General features: G+C 59.6%; 1 protein-coding gene across 1 annotated transcript in view; it reads right to left on the reverse strand.

The window, feature by feature from the left end:
- Positions 1–16,862, reverse strand: part of PKD1L1 (polycystin 1 like 1, transient receptor potential channel interacting) — a gene marked incomplete at both ends in the record, with an annotated part of 52,840 nt that extends 35,978 nt beyond the window's left edge. Inside the window, 16 exons of the mRNA XM_079786773.1 lie at positions 975–1,040; positions 1,751–2,053; positions 3,585–3,742; positions 4,477–4,698; positions 5,162–5,343; positions 5,969–6,175; positions 7,998–8,130; positions 8,736–8,975; positions 9,450–9,618; positions 9,953–10,072; positions 10,652–10,825; positions 12,339–12,661; positions 13,057–13,265; positions 13,664–13,784; positions 14,426–14,486; positions 16,778–16,862. Coding sequence (XP_079642899.1) covers positions 975–1,040; positions 1,751–2,053; positions 3,585–3,742; positions 4,477–4,698; positions 5,162–5,343; positions 5,969–6,175; positions 7,998–8,130; positions 8,736–8,975; positions 9,450–9,618; positions 9,953–10,072; positions 10,652–10,825; positions 12,339–12,661; positions 13,057–13,265; positions 13,664–13,784; positions 14,426–14,486; positions 16,778–16,862 — 2,773 coding nt within the window. The remainder of the gene's footprint in view (positions 1–974; positions 1,041–1,750; positions 2,054–3,584; positions 3,743–4,476; positions 4,699–5,161; positions 5,344–5,968; positions 6,176–7,997; positions 8,131–8,735; positions 8,976–9,449; positions 9,619–9,952; positions 10,073–10,651; positions 10,826–12,338; positions 12,662–13,056; positions 13,266–13,663; positions 13,785–14,425; positions 14,487–16,777) is intronic.
- Positions 16,863–17,539: the final 677 nt, after the last annotated feature.

Here is a 17,539-nt window from a genome sequence, read left to right on the forward strand (position 1 = left end):
TGAATAGATAAGAATGCAAGACCCTTACATGTGCTGCCTACAAGAGACCCACTCAGATCCAAAGGTGCAGGCTGGGAGTCCAGGGTGGAAAAGATATTTCATGGAAATGGGAACTTAGAAAGCGGGGCAGCAGTAACTATACCAGGACATCTGAGAGTCCAGGGTGGAAAAGATATAGCAGTAACTATACCAGGACATCTGGGAGTCCAGGGTGGAAAAGATATTTCATGGAAATGGGAACTTAGAAAGCGGGGCAGCAGTAACTATACCGGGCTCGATCCCCAGTGGGGGCATGTAGAAGGCCGATCAATGATTCTCTCTCATCATTGATGTTTCTATCTCTCTCTCCCTTTCTCTTCCTCTCTGAAATCAATAAAAATATATATTTTTTAAAAGAGAAGCACAGATGGGCTGCTACAAAATAGTCACAGGGCTGTGAAGTACAGCATAGGAAATATAGTCAATAATATTGTAATAGCTATGAATGGTGTTGGGTGGGTACTGGAAATATCAGTGGGACCACTTAGTAAAATATATAAATGTCTAATCACTATGGTATACACCTGAAATTAATGTCACATCCTCTGTCAACTAAAATTGAAAATAAAAATTATTTTAAAACAAGAAAGTTGCCTGGGGAGCAGAGTAGAGAGACAGAAAGAGCCCAGGGACAGTGGGGTGGGGAGAGGGGCCTCCCAGAGAGGAATCAGAGCTGACCCAGGAAGGAGGAAGCTGTGAGGCAAGGACTTGGGAAGGGCGCCCAGGGAGGCATGTTGGCAGGTGCCAGCCCATGTCTGAGGATGGGGGAGGGGCAGTGTCTGGGCCTGGGCTCCCCAGCAGGTGAGCTAGAAACAGGGCCAGACCGTGTCACCCACAGGAGCACAGACTCCCCTCGGCCTCGGAGCACAGGGAGGGCGCGTGGACCTGGGTTTCAGAGGAGAGGAGGGGGCCAGCAGGAGGGAGAGCAGACTCACAGGCAGCCGGCTGCCTTCCTCTCGAGGGCACCGCTTCTTGGACGTCACTGTAATAGGCTTCAAAGTCTGCGTGAAGGACAGATGAGAGCGTTTCACGTGAACCAGACTCCCCGGAAATGCACAGGACCCCGAGGGAGCACACACATCGCCCTGGGCCACCTCATGGCCCCTGCTCTGCGGGTACAAAACCCCCAGAGGCCAGGCCCAGCACATGATAACAGTGGGGAGGCAGTCAGTCCCGCCCCCCCCCCCCCCCAGCAGGTAGGGCTCCATGTGGTTGGTTGGGGGGATGCCGAGGCCCAGAACTGTCCTCCTGGGGCCTCACTCTTGTCTCACACGGGAGACACCGACAGGAGTGTCCGGCTGCCACTGTCACCTTTCTGTCCCCAGGCACTTCCCTCCTACATTTGAGGGGTTCATGGAGGCTCTCCCACCAACGACCCCGAGGCTGGGACTCTGGGGTGCAAGCCTTTGCCAGGGCACAGGACCATGACCCTGAGCGGCCACGTTGGATGGCGTCAGCGAGGGACAGGAGGGGCAGGTGAGTACTGGATCACTGACAACGAATGTCTCTCAGCTTCTAGGCACCAAAATAGTTCCTGTCCCACCTGAAAGCGGGGACACAGGGCACCCGTGGCCATTCGAGGAAGGATGAGGGGGTGGTGTGGGCAGAGCGCTGGCTCAGCCGACTATCCCGGGTCCCGTTAGAGAGGAACACCAGGCCTGGAGGGCACCTCCAGGGCAAGGGCAGGTACCAGTGAGGGGACGGCACTTACCAGGGGGTGGAGGGGTCAGGCTCCCTGGGGACCCCTCGTCCCAGGGATCCCCTTCTGGGGCCGCAGGGTCAACAGCAGTGGGAACTTGGGGTGCAGGGACCGTGGACTCCGCAGAGGCTCTCCCCGTGGCTGAGAGGTCAGCCCGGCCCAGGGTCCAGGGCCATGGCTTCCGTGTGAACGGCACAGGCGTGACGTGGGGCTCTGCCCTGCGTGGCCCCGGGGACAGTGGGTAGGACTCGGAAAGCTTCGACCCAGACCCCAATCCTGAGGAGCCCAGCAGCCCCACGGCTCTGCAAAAGGGAACTTGAACAAAGAAGACATTTGGTTTCTCTGAGTGTGCAGACTGCATGAGCATGTTCTGTCCTAAACAACCCGCCACCACGTGAAAACTGCACTTTCAGGTGTCGTGGGGCAGACCGGCTGCTGGGAGGCTGGCCTGTCCGTTTCCCCTGCGGTTCACCTCCCGCAGACCCGGGCTAACAAGAGGGCCACCGAGAGGGCCCCGCCACACGCTCTGCACCCACTGGGGTGTTCACAAGGATTCTAGAAACTTCTGGGCACATGGAGCCTCTCCTAACCCGCATTCACCTGTCAATCAGCGTCTCATGCCACAGAGTGCTGGCAGGCCTTACAAAACAGGCTTAAGAACAAGGAACGACTTTGCAAGGACGTGAAAGCAGAGCCCACAGCGACGTCAGCGCTCCCTGTCGCCACGTGAGTCAGATTCTGTGAGAACAGGGCTGGGCCACCCCCGTGAGGACGAGCACCCGCCCTGTAGACAGTGCAGCCACGCGGTGACCCCCGCGCCCTGGGACACTGAACACAGGCGTGGCTTCAGACCCACACAGTCACCGGCCAGATGGCACGCGACCCTCCGTGTCTTCCTGTCCCTTCAGCACGGGGGCCACTCCCAGTATGTGAGCTTCTCGTGGCCCGTGGAGCCGAGGAAACATAAACACGTGAGGAGTGTGGGAGGCACAGCCCTGCTGAGGGCCGCGCAGCCAGCTCGGGACATAGCCCCTCTGCTGTCCGGTCCACATGGCCCCGCCACGACATCACCCCAGGCCCAAAGCCAGGAGCCCGCCACCCACAGGCCATGCCCGCCACCAGGGCTGTGTTCCCACATGTGACTTCTCGGGACTTCACCTCCTTGCAAAGTCTTAGGACCCACATTTTCCACCCAAGAAAACAGTGTCAGAGCAGGGCTCCCGTCACAGCCGGTGTGTGGAGCGAGGCCCACCGTCCACGGCTCCTCTGCTGGTCCCACGTGCGGCCCTGAGGACCGCAGGAGGCGGGGACAATGGCCCCAGCAGAGTGGCCGGGCGCGTGCTATTTCAGAGCGCTCAGTGCGTTTGTAAGCCAGGAGAGCTGCCCCAGCGGGTACGGCGCAGCGCTGGCTGCCCCAGGCTGAGAGCAGCATCTGAGGCTCGTCGTCTCGGCTGTCACCACTGCCCACCCACGTGTGAAGCCAGGAGGGACTGGGGACAAATAGCTCATGGCCAAGACCAGACACGCTGGGTCAAACAAATTAGATCTCACACATTTTTAGCAATCTCAAAATAACCGCTCAGCCGACAAAGCCAAGCATCACGTGCCCTTGCTGGCTCAGCTCAGCGGATAGAGCATCGGCCCGTGGACTGAAGGGGTCCGGGTTTGATTCTGGTCAAGGGCACATACCTCGGTTGCAGGCTCAATCCCCAGCCCAGGTCAGGTGTGTGCAGGAGGCAACCAGTCGATGTGCATCTCTCACATCCATGTTTCTCTCTGTCTCTCCATCTCCCTTCCACTCTCTCTCTAAAAAAGTAAAATAAAAACGAAGCTATGCACTCTGTACCTTCCTCTCTGTCCCTTCCTGTCGCGTTGACCAAAAAGAGGTCCCAGGAGTAAGAGAGGGCCGCCTCCCCACAGTCTTCACAGGCCGCCCGCAGCGAAAGCTCCTCGTTCCAGTTCACAGGGACGCCCCGGAATGTCCCCCAGGAGATGTGCACGCGCCTGCAATGTGCAATCGGGTCGGAGTTACAGAAAACAGGCCGAGATGCTCTGGCCGCATCTTCCAGGTCAGGTTTGCTCAGATCACCTGGTCCCAGGCAGCAGATGCACCCTCACCCCACCGAGCTCAGGGAGGCTGAGCGCTTCCTCCCAGAAGCCCTCTGGAGCTCGCCCAGCCCAGGCTGTGACCACGAGGTGTTTTCACACAAGTCACTGCCCAGACCCCTGCAGGGTCCAGTGACGGAGGCCGCCCTGCCAGGTGTCCTGCGGAGTGAGGGCACGAGGCGGCACCCACCCCCGCCTACCAGGAGGCCAGGGCAGCTGTGACACACGCCGACCTGCGTTCAGGGGCTGGGGCTGGGCGTGGCCCTCGGTGCCTGTGGCCTCCGTGCTGCAGAGCTCTGAGCTCTCTCTGCCCTGCAGTCTCCACGTCACACTCAGCTGACAGGTGCCTCCCCGCGTGGGCCCATGGTGCCCAGTGGCGCCTGGAGGCCAGGACAGAGGCCCTGACACACTCAGCCTCTTCGCGCCCTCGGCCCTGGGCCCTGGAGCTAACCCCGTCTCCGGGCAGCTGCTGGGATGCGAGGGCACCTCCCCCTCGGAGCCCCACTGTCCGCGCAGCGGGCCGGTGGCTGACCCACCGCCCACGTGCACAGTGGGTTTCTTTGCTGGGTCCCACCCCCAGCCTGGCCTGGGGCACCCAGATGGCATTGTGGGGACAGCAGGGCAGCTGGCACCTGAGCGCCATGTCGGGGAGGGTGGACAGGAACACCTGCGCCTTGGAAGAGTTCCGGCCGTGGCTGGACACCGTCAGTGTCACAAGAAACTGGTCGTAGCCACTGCTGAGAGAGTCCGCTGCGAAGGACAGGGTGGGCGCCCCGGCATCCAGACTGCGTGCAGAGGGCCCAGCGAAGCAGGGGCGCCCGGGGGCACTGGCTGGGGCGCACGCCCAGTGATACCTGTGGGGAAGCGATGGAGGGGCTGACGTGCCTGCTCTGGCCAGTTAGCGACCACAGTGTCACCAAGTGGCTTTCCTGGGGGCCTGCCGGGAGCAGCAGCTGGTTCTCATGGATGCAGGTCCCAGCTTACCGACGGGCACGGTGTCCGTGGAGGGTCTGTGCTCAGGGCTAACAGTGTGGACAGGGTCCATGGCGGGACACTGGGTCAGGCACCCGGGGATGGGAGTGGGTGGAGATGAAGGCTTCAGCCCAGGGACCCACTACATAGAGGCTCGTGTTTATTTCTGCCCCTTTCCAAAGTCCCCTTATATTGTGATCCCAAATGAAACACCACTTTGATTAATAAAAGTATAAATCCTTACAACTGTAGATTATGGCTCAGCGCCGCTGAGTTGAGTGTGGAGAGGGCAGAGGAGGAGAAAGGCTGGGACGAGAAGAGGGGCCCCACAGCCCCAGTGCTCACCTGAGAGTGGCCCCGGGCCTGTCGGGGTCGTAGGACAGGGACCCCCTGAGGACCATGGTAGACGAGGGCGTCCTGGGGATGAACAGGTGCGTGCCCTCGGAGATCACGCTGACAGGCGCCCGGGCACGCACCTCCACTCCCACGCAGTAGTTGCTGTGCACGGGACTGCCTCGCACCTGCACCTGGAACGTGGGTGACAAGGGGGCGTCAGTGAGGCAGGCAGGGTGCCCACTGGAGACAGAGGGGCTGGAGTCTGGGAACAGGAGCCCCACTGGGGACAGAGGCTGGATTCTGGGAGGAGGAGCCCCACTGGGGACAGAGGCTGGATTCTGGGAGGAGGAGCCCCACTGGGGACAGAGGGGTTGGAGTCTGGGAGGAGGAGGCCCACTGGGGACAGAGGGGCTGGAGTCTGGGAACAGGAGGCCCACTGGGGAAAGAGGCTGGATTCTGGTAGGAGGAGCCCCACTGGGGACAGAGGGGCTGGGTGACAGGAGCAGGAGCGTTTTCCTCTCCATGTCTGTGTTAACATGAAGCTGGGGTTCTGGGTCTGGGGACATAAGAACACCCCAACCATTCCTGGCTTGTAATCTGCTCTGCCGACAGTAAATTTCCCACGTGTTGGATTTTGTTGAGCGTACCCTTGCTTAAGCTCCCTCTCTACACCCCAAACACCTCATGGCCTAAAGGAATGCCAGGGATTTAAGAGAACCCCTCCTCTGGCACAGACCAGTCCAGGCCCCAGGGTCTCTGAGGCTGATGGGAAGGGAGCATGAGCTTGGGCAGGTGCCACCGCCAGCCGCCGCCCACCTGGGCCAGCGCAGTGTAGTTCCCGGGCTCCAGGAAGTGGTGGGGGACAGTGAAGGTCTGCCTGTGGGTGCTGACGGCAGGAGGCAGAGGCACCGGCGACCCTGCGGAGTTGGTGAGGCTCCAGGTGTAGGCGAGGCCTTGGGAGATGTCACAGAGAATGGCGGCTTCGAAGGTCACTCCCAGTGTCACAGGCTGGGACCGCCACACCTGCGTGTGGAGAAAGATGTCTGGTTAGAAATGCGTCTGCCTATTCCAGAGGACATGGTTCAAGACACAGGACTTCAACTCTGTGTCTGTGTGATCACAGTCAGTGAGAATAAAGACTTATACACTCAATGAGAAAAATCCTCATAAGCATAAATTAATGGGGAAATATCAAAGGAAAGGGTCAATAAATTTGATTACATAAAAATTTTAAACTTTTGAATATAAAAATATTTTAAAAAGCCATCAGAGAAAAAGGAAAGTCACTTGCCAAATATATGCAGGGTTAATATTTAAAATCAATAGAAAAATTTCAAAGTCTCCAACAGAAAACCGAGCAACTGATCATTGGAAACAAAAGAAAGTAACTGTATTTCAAACAAGTAATAGAATAAAGATGTGTTTCAAATGACCTTAATATACAGCATTTTGAGGCTCTAGTCCAAGCATGTCAAACACAAAGGCTAACACGGGCCAAATAAACGAGGCATGCAGCCCACGGGCTGCGAGTTTGACATGCTTGCTCTAGTTTAAGGGCAACAAGAACTTCAGACAAATCTGAAAGCTCACTAAGAAGTGTTACTTCTGATGGTACTACTGGTATTGTTACTCTGGAAGTACTTCACATACTGAGTAGATAAAGGCTGATAAATACTTGCAGAGCTGAAGGGCCTTCAGGGCGGACAGAAGCTTTCGGAGACCTGGGCTGGAGCATTTAGAGACAATGTCTACAGCCCGTGGAACAATGGAACAACACATTCACGAGGATTGTCCTTCAGGTGGAGTGCACGTGCAGATCTTGCCCAGTGGGAAGAACTCCCAAGCTGGCCACAGGTGCGGGGCGCCCCCTGGAGGACTGCTAATGAAGATCTCCCGTAAAAATGGGAAAGGACCCCGTCTAGGAGCTGGGAAGTAGGACTTTAAAACACACTGGTATTTGTTGCAAACGATTTTACCTTTGGCTTTCTTTAAGTGACTTTAGTCCTTATTTAAATTACTTTACAATCGTGCCTATTGTTTCTATCCTGAACATGAACGCATCCCAGCATTTGTCACTTAACAGCACAGATTTATGGGCACCTAACACTGAGATGCTAATTCTTAACCCAGTGATAATAACAGACAAAACTATGAAATGCCTAGGGGCAGGAGTCGGCTCTGGAGGCTGACATGTGGGCCAGGCTTCACCAGGCCCCAGGAAGCTGTGAGGTTCTGGGGCTCAGGACCTGGAGGGAGGACCCCATGGAAAGGCCACAGGCCTGGCCTGGCCCTGGGCTTCTCTGCGCTCCCTCCTCTCCACGGCCACATCAGGGCGGGAGGTGCCCGACCTGAGACTCAGGCCCAGTGACCGACCTCTGGGCTAGAAAGCCACAGAGCTCCTGGCAAATGTAGCCAAGTCACGGGGGTTCACGTGCATCTGCCATGGGCACTCTTACCCTAAAAAGGACAAGTTGCTCCAAGTCAGAAGCCTCCAGGGGTAAAAGGGATAGAAAGCAACTCTATTTCTGTAGCCCACAGTAGGTGCTCACCAAGCAACTGACCATCTCCTTGCTTTCCATCTCCTGAACACACTCCAGTTCCTAGCACAGGGTTTATAACAAGCTTGTCAAGGTGCACCGAGCCAAACCCAGAGTAACAGGCGAATGGAGGGCAGGCTCAAAGGCCTGAAGCAGGCGTGTCCCTCCCTGGGGTCGGTCGACTCCGGGACCTCGGGAGCCCTCCCAGGCGCCCTCAAGACCAACGCAGGGGGCTGACCGGGAGGAAGCGTCCCTACTCGGGCTCCCCTGGGAGAAAGGCTGACGTTGGTCAGTGCCTACAGTCTTACCTGCACCTTCCCTGGCCCCATGTTCTTCACAGGGGGCGGCTGGCAGGGCCTGCGCACAACGAAAAGGCGCTTCCTCAGGGAGACGGCGCTGACGGCATTGAAGGCGACGACCTCAACCGTGAACTCTCCTTCCCTGGAGGAGACAAGCACAGACACTGAGACACGGGTCCCCTGGCCGGCGGCCTTCGTCGTCACACCCAGCAGGTCTGTGTACTCACGGGCAGGAGGCCATCCCAGAGGCCACCAGTGCCCAATCCACAGGCGGCTGCCCCCAGCTCAGGGCGGGACAGGCACCGAACCCGACTGATGGCACCTGCTGTGCGAGGAGCAAGCACCCACAGGGGACATGCTGCCTCCCTCCTAGGAGCCCCACCCCACAGCATGGCTACACCCTCAGGTCCCCGGGGGGTGGGCACCCGGACCTGGGACTGGGACCTCTGGACCTTCGTGTGCTCTGTTTCCTGTCCCGGAGGTGACAGCCCACCGCCTGGAGGCGAGGCCGGCCCAGGGGGGCGGCGGGGGCGGGGGGGGGGGCGTGCGGCACGGAGGGGCCCAGCTGGGGGAGAGGCAAGACCGGGAAGGGTGAGGCAGTTAGTTCCTGGCCAAGCCGGTTGTGCTTCCTGAGGAAACGCATGTTTGTTCTGTGATCGATGCCCGTGGGCAGGCACTCAGGACGGTGGGGTCGCGCATGGAGGTCCCGGAGCACGAGAAGGCGGGTCCTGCACACGGCGCGCTCACCTGCTGTAGACATGGCTGGCGGAGCTACGCCCCAGGCCGCCAGTGCCGTCCCCGAAGTCCCAGCGGTAAGCCACATCGGTGCCGAAGCTGATTCTGCACTGGAAGGTCACGGGGGCGTTCACCAGAGCCGAGGCAGCGGCCACGAGCCCGCTGGCCACCACTCTCCTCTGAGCCTGGACACGGCGGGGCTCCGAAGCCACGCTGCCCATGCCATTGGAAGCCTGGACCACCACACGGTACCTGTGGGGGGACAGGAAGGTCAGGTGGTGACCAGACCAGGTCAGAGAGAGAGGAGGGGGGTGTGTGGGGGGGGAAACTCTATCGTTCTCCCAGGAAAGGTGGGAGCTAGCAGTCATCTGCAGGAATGATGGGAGCACCCGGTGGTTGCGCCTCACTGGGCTGAGGGGTGACGCATTGACCTCCCTCTTTATCATGGAGCACACCAGTCACGGCCATGGGAGAGCACGGCCATGGGAGAGCACTGTCACGGCTAAGGAACACGCTTAGGCCGTGATGGGGCGGAATGGCACCTGCGCCTGGACTGCCTGGTCCCAAGGCCCCACCCTCCGCTGCGGCCTTCAGATCTACGTGTGTGACCGAATCACAGGGCAGCCCTCCGTGCGAGGGTGACACTACATCATGTCAGCGCCAGCTCGGCATCTGCAAACTGCGCTGCCCCTGCCACAGCTGCCCGTGGTGAGGACCACTACGCACCACTGGGGGGCGCCGAGCCTTCTCTGGATGCTCCTGCGTCTTGTCCTCACGGGCAGGTCTTCTCCGAAGAACCACGTGAACTCCAGGGGAGTGGTTTCCTTGGTAACGGCCACAAAAGTGATGTCGGTGTCAGTGGCAAACACAGTTCCATTGGTGTAGACAGAGACGGCTGCAACAGAGGGGGCATGGGGTACCTCAGCCGGGAGGCTGGGATCTGCCAGTAAAGTTGTGTCCCCACCTTCCCATGTGGTCATGGCCATCTGGACGCCGGACTGCACACGGAGCAGTGGTGGGCACCTGGGGGCACTCGGCCCGAGCTCATCAGGGGACCCGGCCACTCTGCTGACTCCGCATGGAACCGCCCACCTGCTCATCCCTCCAGGTCCGCGGTTCATGGCGAGCGGGACCCTGGCAGAGCGAACCACAGACCTGGTGCTGCCGTGGTCGTAACCCCAACTGACTGCAGAGGGTTCGTTAGACCCCGAGTTAGAACAGAAACGTACGCTGCATCCGATATCGCACGGCCACGCTGGACCAGGCCCACCTGCCCCCGACATGGGTCTGCAAGGCGAAGGACACGTTATAGGAGGAAACGGGTGGAAAACGGTGGGAAACGATGGTGCCTGGAAGGAAAGTGAAAGGCAGAGGGAGACCGTCTCAGAGCTGCTTCCCTTGTCACACATGCCCTTGTCCCCATCCCTCCATCTTCTCTCCTTCCATTGCAATACATTCAAAATTCAAAGTTTGTGCTTTGGAAACAGACAGGCCTGGGAAACATGAACTTTGTCACAAAATTTCTCTCAGTAAAATGTTAAGTGTTGCCCGGCCGGTGTTGTTCAGTGGTTAAGCATCAACCTATGAACCAAGAGGTCACAGTTCGATTCCCTGGTCAGGGCACATGCCTGGGTTGTGGGCTCGATCCCCAGTGGGGGGCATGCAAGAGGCAGCCCGTCAATGATTCTCTCTCATCATTCATGTTTCTATCTCTCTTTCCCTCTCCCTTTCTCCCTGAAATCACTGAAAATATATATTTTTTAAAAAAGCTAAGTGTTTTCTCTCTGGAGAGAGAGCTGCCTGGTCGCTGTGTCGGTGCCTTTGAAATGGTTTGCTTCTGTGTGGGAGGCACACACGGTGCTGTCGTGTTGCATGGGGACTTGTGAGGATGTGGACGCCCAGAGCGCGGGGCTGGGTGCCCGGCTTACTTCTCGGATCCGTGGGGGAGCCCCCGAAGGCAAGCACATGGTCCCTGAGGACACTGCTGGCATTCAGGAACACGGACGGAGCCTCGGGGCCCAGTTCCACGTAGTAAGGCCCAAGCCGCACCTCAGCTGCGTGGGACTCGCTGTGAAGGACTGCCCGGAGCGCGTAGACACCTTCTGCAGAGAAGAAGGGTGGTCGCTTGGGGAGTGTGAAAAGCACGCACAGCAGCTAACACTGTGGCCTGGCCGGGGGGCGACCAGCATGTGAAATCACATGGCACACTGGCCACGCTGTTCCTTTCTCCTGTGGGAACAGGGCCGTCTCGTGGGCTCGCTCCCCCTGCTGTGGCTCAGCCCCCACACTCCACAGGGCGCAGCATGTGGCTTAACACTCTGCTGTCTCAAAACTCTTCGTAAGGTTTTAACAAGTGGGGGCATTTTCATTCTGCCCTGGGCCCAGAGGATTACGTAGCTAATTCTGTGCGTGGAAAAGTCGCAAGAATGAAAACAGATGTTGGCATCCCGCAGCTAGGCGAGAATACACTTCAGTAAACCGTCCAGTGGGAATAACTGTAGAACCACCACGGCAGGTTACAGAAGTGGCCCCATGCTTCCTGGCTTCACACCGGATGGCACGACCCCATGTGACCCTGCAGGCCGCCCATTCAGTGGCCGCCGTCTCTGCCCCGTGAACTGGTGCTGGACTTTGGCAGGTGCCTGCACGTGGGTGGCTCTCATCTGCTTGTGTTTGTGTGAAGAAGCTGGCTAGCCCGCTGAGTAACACGAGACCCATGACTGACGTCCCCATCATCCTGGTGGCAGCCGGCCCACCTCCAGGGCCGCCCTCTGACGGGGACCGTGTGAGACGAGGAGCTCCCAGTGAGAGCGCACGCCTGTGCTGTACGGGCTGTGGGCGGTTGTAACACAGCGGCAGGTAATGACCGTCAGCAACTCCCTAATCCCAACCCCACCCGTGGGTTTTCAGTTGCTCATTTGACTCCCAGCTTTAACATGTTAGGCGACTTCTGATGGATCCCAGGATGAAGCCCTGAGCTGGCCTGGCCATTGACTGAGCAGGTCCCACCTGCCACCCAGCCCCTATGCACACCTGAGGGGCCCCAAGGCACACCCGAGTCCTCACCCCACACAGCTGGACTCCACTTCCTGCCACTAACCTGCCCCCTGGGCCACCCTTTTCTCTCCTTGCAGCCTCCCCCCCGCCCCCAACCCCCATGACTCTGCCTGGGGCTTAACCACAGAACCTGGCTGGGCCTCCCACTCCAGCCCCCACACTGCCGTCTGCCCTGTCCCCAGACCTCAGCACATTCACCAAACCAACCAAGGTTTGCAGCAGGGAAAGCCGAAGCCCACGGGTTTTAGCAACACTTTCAACCGTCTCCACTCTGCCCTGCAGGAAGCAAGGCTGGAGCCTTAGCCACCCGACCTCAGGACAAGGCCCCGCCCCTCTGGCCTCCTGTCCCTGCGAGTGGAGGGCAGGCGGTCTCCCTGGGACTGGGAGGAGGGTTAGGGAGAGAGAGTACGGGAAGGGCGGGCAGAGCACAGCTCCTGGCCTTTGTCGTTAGAATGTGGAGGTCTGACCGCCCAGCATCTCTTTGGCCGTGTCCCAGCACCATTCCTTAGGTCTTCCTCTCCTCAGCATGTCCCCCCGCCCATGCTCCTGAGCACGTACCTCTCCTGTACCGGTGGAAGGTGGTGACAGCCACGTCCCCAGTAGCACGGTGGGTCCTCATCTGAACCCCAGAACCATCCCCGAAGTCCATCACCAGACACAGAGCATCTTTGGAAGTGATTTGAACCCGGAACCCCAGACTCGGAAGTGCCTGAGCATCAGCTTGTGGAAAGCGATGGGTGACAGGATCCGCGGCGTCCTCAGGGCCCAGGGCTGGGAAGGCAGCGGCGTGACACTGAGCGTGGGGCCAGAGCTGCTGGTGCCCAGGCCGGGGCGTGGAGAGGCTGAGGGTGCAGGGAGGTCCGGGAGGAAGGCCGTGGGGGCTGTGGGGAGAGGGCAGAGCCTCAGATCCCAGGGCAGTGACACATTACCGGGAGGAACGGGACGCAGCAGGGAGCAGCCGCAAGTAAGGTCTGTGGGGCCTGAACGCGGGCTCACGGTCACTGTTCTCAAAGTGGGGTCCCAGCGCACCATGACCTAAGACAGAACCTCCCAGCAGCAAGAGAACACTTTCAAGGCCGGGAAACGGTGCCAGTGTCTCAGGGGCGCTAGTAGGAAACTGCGCCACCTGGTGGCCCAGAGCCTGTGCCTTGAAGCCATGGCCAGGGCTGCCGCTGCCCCTGACGTGCACAAGGCAGCGTGAGCGCATGGCTCACTGGGCGTGCTCCTGGAGGAGAGAGCCCCTAGGAGGGACTGGCCTCCACACCCCTCACCCTACCTTCTGGGCAACACGGCAGACGGTGAAGTCGGGATGCTGGTCTGAGCAGAGGCGGCCGCCTGGATGGGGGCCCCCGTGGTGACAGTGGCTGACGTGGCATCCGTCCCGGGAAGCAGCTCAGGGACCAGGTCCTCTGCAGAGCGCAGTGGCCCCACGGCACAGGAGGGGACCTCCACCTTCAGGCTGCAGGGGCCCGTGGGACAGGCGCACTGGAATTTAGGGTAACACAGTGAGGGTCAGATGGGCGGTGGTGTCTGCGCTCGTGCGTGTCCTCAGCCAGCAGCCAGCAGCCAGCAGCCAGCAGGGCTCGCACAGCCCGGCTCCTGAGCTCGGTGGCTCCAGCGCTGGTGCCGTCCAGGAAGAGGCGGGCATTCCTACCCTCCAGGGCAGCCAGGAGCGCTCCTGAGCCCGCTCTCATCCCGAGCCTCGTTCGTCAGAACTGGGCACAGTTACGTCCGATGTCCACGCTGCACCCCGGCCAGGCGGGTGGAAGTGAGCACTTTTACATCAGCTGTAAACCCAAGTCGGCAGCCGTGTCCAAAGGACCGGAAGTTCAAAATATGGGTCCCAACAGGCCCGAGGGTCACCTGCGCCCCCAGACACCCACCTGGACCAGCTCCCAGAAGACGCCATCCGATTCCCCAACGGCACACGTCCGTCGGAGGTGGCAGCCCGGGCCTCCACCGCTCCCGCAGCCTGCGATTTCCACGCAAGGATCCTGGGGGCCTCTGAACAGGAGGGAGAGGAAGCCTGTCCGTCCCCCTCCCTGGTGCTGCCCTCGGCTGCTGCCGGCAGAGTGAAGGGCACAGCTCAGAGCTCAGCAGCCCTCAAGGACCCCTCGAATGCCTCAGGCCACACCCTTCTCAGCATGGACTCCACAAGCAGAGGTCACTCCCAGCGCCCTGCCCCTGCGCCCTCAGGTATCAGCGGGGACACTTCCCGAGACCCAGGAGCCGCCACTTCCCCCCCAGAGCCAGCCCAGGGCCCAATAAACGCGACGGCCCTCCAGGTGCCGGCTGCTGCAGCAGTGACCGTCTGAGTTCATAGACACCGCACGGCCACTGTAGCGCTCACACCCCTTGTGGCAGCATAGGGGACACGGTGGCCAATGTGGGGTGCTCAGTGTCTGGATTCGTCTTTGCTACAGCACAGGCCAGGCAAGGAGGTTCAGACCAGGGTCTCCTCGTCACCATGTCACCTAAAACAGCAGCTGGTTGAAGCTCAGTCTGTGAATGGTCCTTTAACCCAGCAACTCCTGCAAAAATCCCTTTTCCCTCCACTGACATGAAGGTGGAATGTTCCTTTGGAAAGAAATACTGGACTCATACTTGGAAACAGCCTGTAAGTCCCCTGAGAACAGGCAGCTCACCTCTCCTGGTCACCAGGAACTCCTGTGGTCGGCTCCCGGGCCGTGGGCACTGAGGTCTTCCCTGGGGCGGGGCGGTCACAGGGGCGGTGGCCAGCCGGCCGGCTTCCTCCAAAATCCCCTAGGAGACGGGGAGAGGGAGCAGCTCCGAGGGTCAGGACATGCCTCACACCGCAGACAAAAGGACGCCCAGCGACACCCTCCTAATCAGAAATGCATTCTCCCGTCCTCAGAAGCTCGTCTTAGCAAGCGTGCTTTACGCAGGGGCCGTGTGTCTGCCCAAGCAGGCCATCTCTCCGGGCACTGCAGGATCGCCGAGGTCAGATCACTGTGGACAAGGACTCGGGGGACGGCTGCGGGCAAGCTCGCTGTGCCCACCCCACCCCCAGCTCTTCGTTTTGTTTGGTGTGGCACCGACCACTCTCTGCCTCAGGACTGTGTGTGGATTAGTATTTACCCGGAGAAGGAAGGGACCAAGAAGACAGGGTGTTTTGGGGCTCAGGCGGGCTCCCAGGGTGGGGTGGGGGGACTTGGAAGGTCCGGGGAGGGTGGCTGAGAACTGCGGGTTGCAGGCCCAGGCACGTTTCTATGAACTCTGTCCCAGAACTTGCTGTCCCCAGAACCCTGACAGGCACGGGCCCTGCAGAGTTCAAGGTCTGCGCTGGGCTGACTGGGGCCTCCCGCAGCCACCTGGCCCCTCACAGCCCCCGCCCGCTGGCTCCTTCCCGCTGTGTCTGCTGGGGGTAAACCCCAGCCCCTTCAGGAAGTGTGTGCTTTCCTGTCCCTCTCCTGTGCCTACAGGAGGACCACTGCAGACAGAGTGCCCTCTGAAGCCTGCGGTGCCCTCTGAGCTGGAGGAGGGCGTTACATAGTCAGATTACAGGGGGAAGTAGGCGAAAGGCTATGCCAAATGGGCAGTTTACAGGTAACGCAGGCTGGAGATTTGCAAAGGCCTGCGGGTTGCAAAGGGCTGTCGGCTCTGGTGGTTCATCTTTGCCTGCTAACAGGCAGCTCCCAGATGAGGAGGATGGGCTGCATTTCCAGGTGAGCTCCCAGGTACCGAGTGCTGCCCACTGTTCGAGCCACCTGCCCACTGAGCTGGCACCCACCCCACAGGTCAGAGGGACCGGAGGATGACACCCTGCTCCGCCTTTTCCTCCCCGGGGGGTCCGGACATACTCGACACGGCCCAGGTGTAAAGTGTGTAAGGCCACACAGTTAACCCGAGAGGACAAGGAGAAGAGGTGCTATGACTGAGAAAGAACTGTCCCTGTGCGTCCGCCCCACATGCTGGCCACAGCCACAGGGCTGCCTGAGCTTAATTCAAAGTGAATAAGGTTAAGCCCCGCCGGCGTGTCTCAGTGGCTGAGCATCAGCCTATGAACCGGGAGGCCACAGTATGGTTCCTGGTCAGGGCGCACGGCCAGGTTCAGGCTCAGTCCCCCATGTGGTGGGGCAGCCAATCCATGACTCCCTCTCATCACTGATGTTTCTCTCTCTCCCTCTCCCTTCCTCTCTGAGACCAATAAAAATCTATTAAAACACAGTAAGGCTGAGGTTAGGGTTAGTTTCTCCATCACATTGGCCACATGTCCAGGGCTCAGTGTCCGGACACAGAATGACTATCACCATGGAGTGTCCTGGTGGCTGGCTCTGGGTGGGCGGGGCTGAGGGCGACCTGTTGTCCCCACCTGGGGCCTGACCCCCTGGTCATCAGCACAGCAGGACCATGAGCTGCCCCGAAGCTGGACAGCGTCACCTGGAGTTTCCAACGCTACTTCCCGGACAAATATTCCTGACGCAATTAGTTAAATGGCTTCGAGAATGGCTCCTTTTAGGAAATCCCCACCCCAGCTCCTCCTTAGGAAGCACAGACTCACCAGGGCATGATGGGTGGGGTCCCTGAGGCCTGGATTAAGGGGGTGGGGGCCATCGTGCAGGGCAGAAGTCCGGAGCCTCAGAAGCGAAACATGAGCCCGGCTACCCACTGTCCTTTGTCTCCACTAAGTTGATGAACAAAAGCCTATTTGGATTTTTTAACCACAAATTCTGTATTTCAGATTTAATGACCAGTGTTTGGTTCTGCTCCTCCTGACTCCACAGGACACAGTACTTAAGGGACACCAATCAAGAGGAAAATTGCTACCTAAGAGCGATAAGAGCCCTCCTAGGCACCCAGCCTCCCCAGCACCCAGCCCTCCCGGCACCCAGTCCTCCCCAGCACCCAGCTCTCCCGGCACCCAGCCTCCCCAGCCAGCACGCAGAGCTGCACAGTGCCCAGGCACAGTTTGGTCACTAGTTGGACTCAGGCAAAATCAAGAGGCAATTGCCAGATCCTGGTGAGAGTGCACGTACCTTCCTCTGCGCGGCTCCCAGGCCCAGGAGGCAGGAAGCAGAGCAGCGCCAGGGCTGGGACCAGCAGCCTGCTCTCCGGCCCCATGGCTCCTGCTGCCCCGTCACAGCCCAGGCGAAGCCCTGAGGCCAGGGCACTTAAAGGCTTGACCCTCCCCCTGGTCAGCACCTGCGGACAATCAGCCAACTGCGAGTCCCCTCAGAAACACCCCTCACCACCCCCGCCACCCACCAGCGGGGCTGTTTCCTTCAGATCAAAGTGTCCTGAGGGTGTTAGTGAGTCCTCCCTCCATGGGGCTCAGCACAGCTGCGCTAAAGTCAACCTGCTCTCCCCCGGGTGACTGTGACACAGCGGGTGACACGGCTGGTGCTCTGTCTATCACAGGACGCCTAGGCCAGTGTCCGAGGTGGAGGACACACAAACCTGCTGCCCTGGGACTCTGAGGAGCCCTCTGTCTGGTGCACTCACAGCTGTTGAATTAACACATGCATCAGGTGCTCTAAAGCCCCAGCTCCCCACTGGCTTCAGAATAAAATGGAACACCCATAGCTCTGTGTTCAAACACCTGACAGTGATCCCCAAGGGCGCCTGGTCCTTTGGTCCCTGGGAGTGAGGGATGACTTCTGACCCCTACCTGCTCCCTCCATGCCCCTCCCCCTCTCTCTGCAAAGACACCTGTTGCGATTCCACCGAAGGGACAGTGACCGTCCCAGCACCAACCACTCTCAGCACTGCAGGGTCTAGTGACCATCTGATTTCCCTGA

This window comes from Cnephaeus nilssonii (genome assembly GCF_951640355.1).
Source record: "Cnephaeus nilssonii genome assembly, chromosome: 12".
Taxonomy (NCBI): domain Eukaryota; kingdom Metazoa; phylum Chordata; class Mammalia; order Chiroptera; family Vespertilionidae; genus Cnephaeus; species Cnephaeus nilssonii.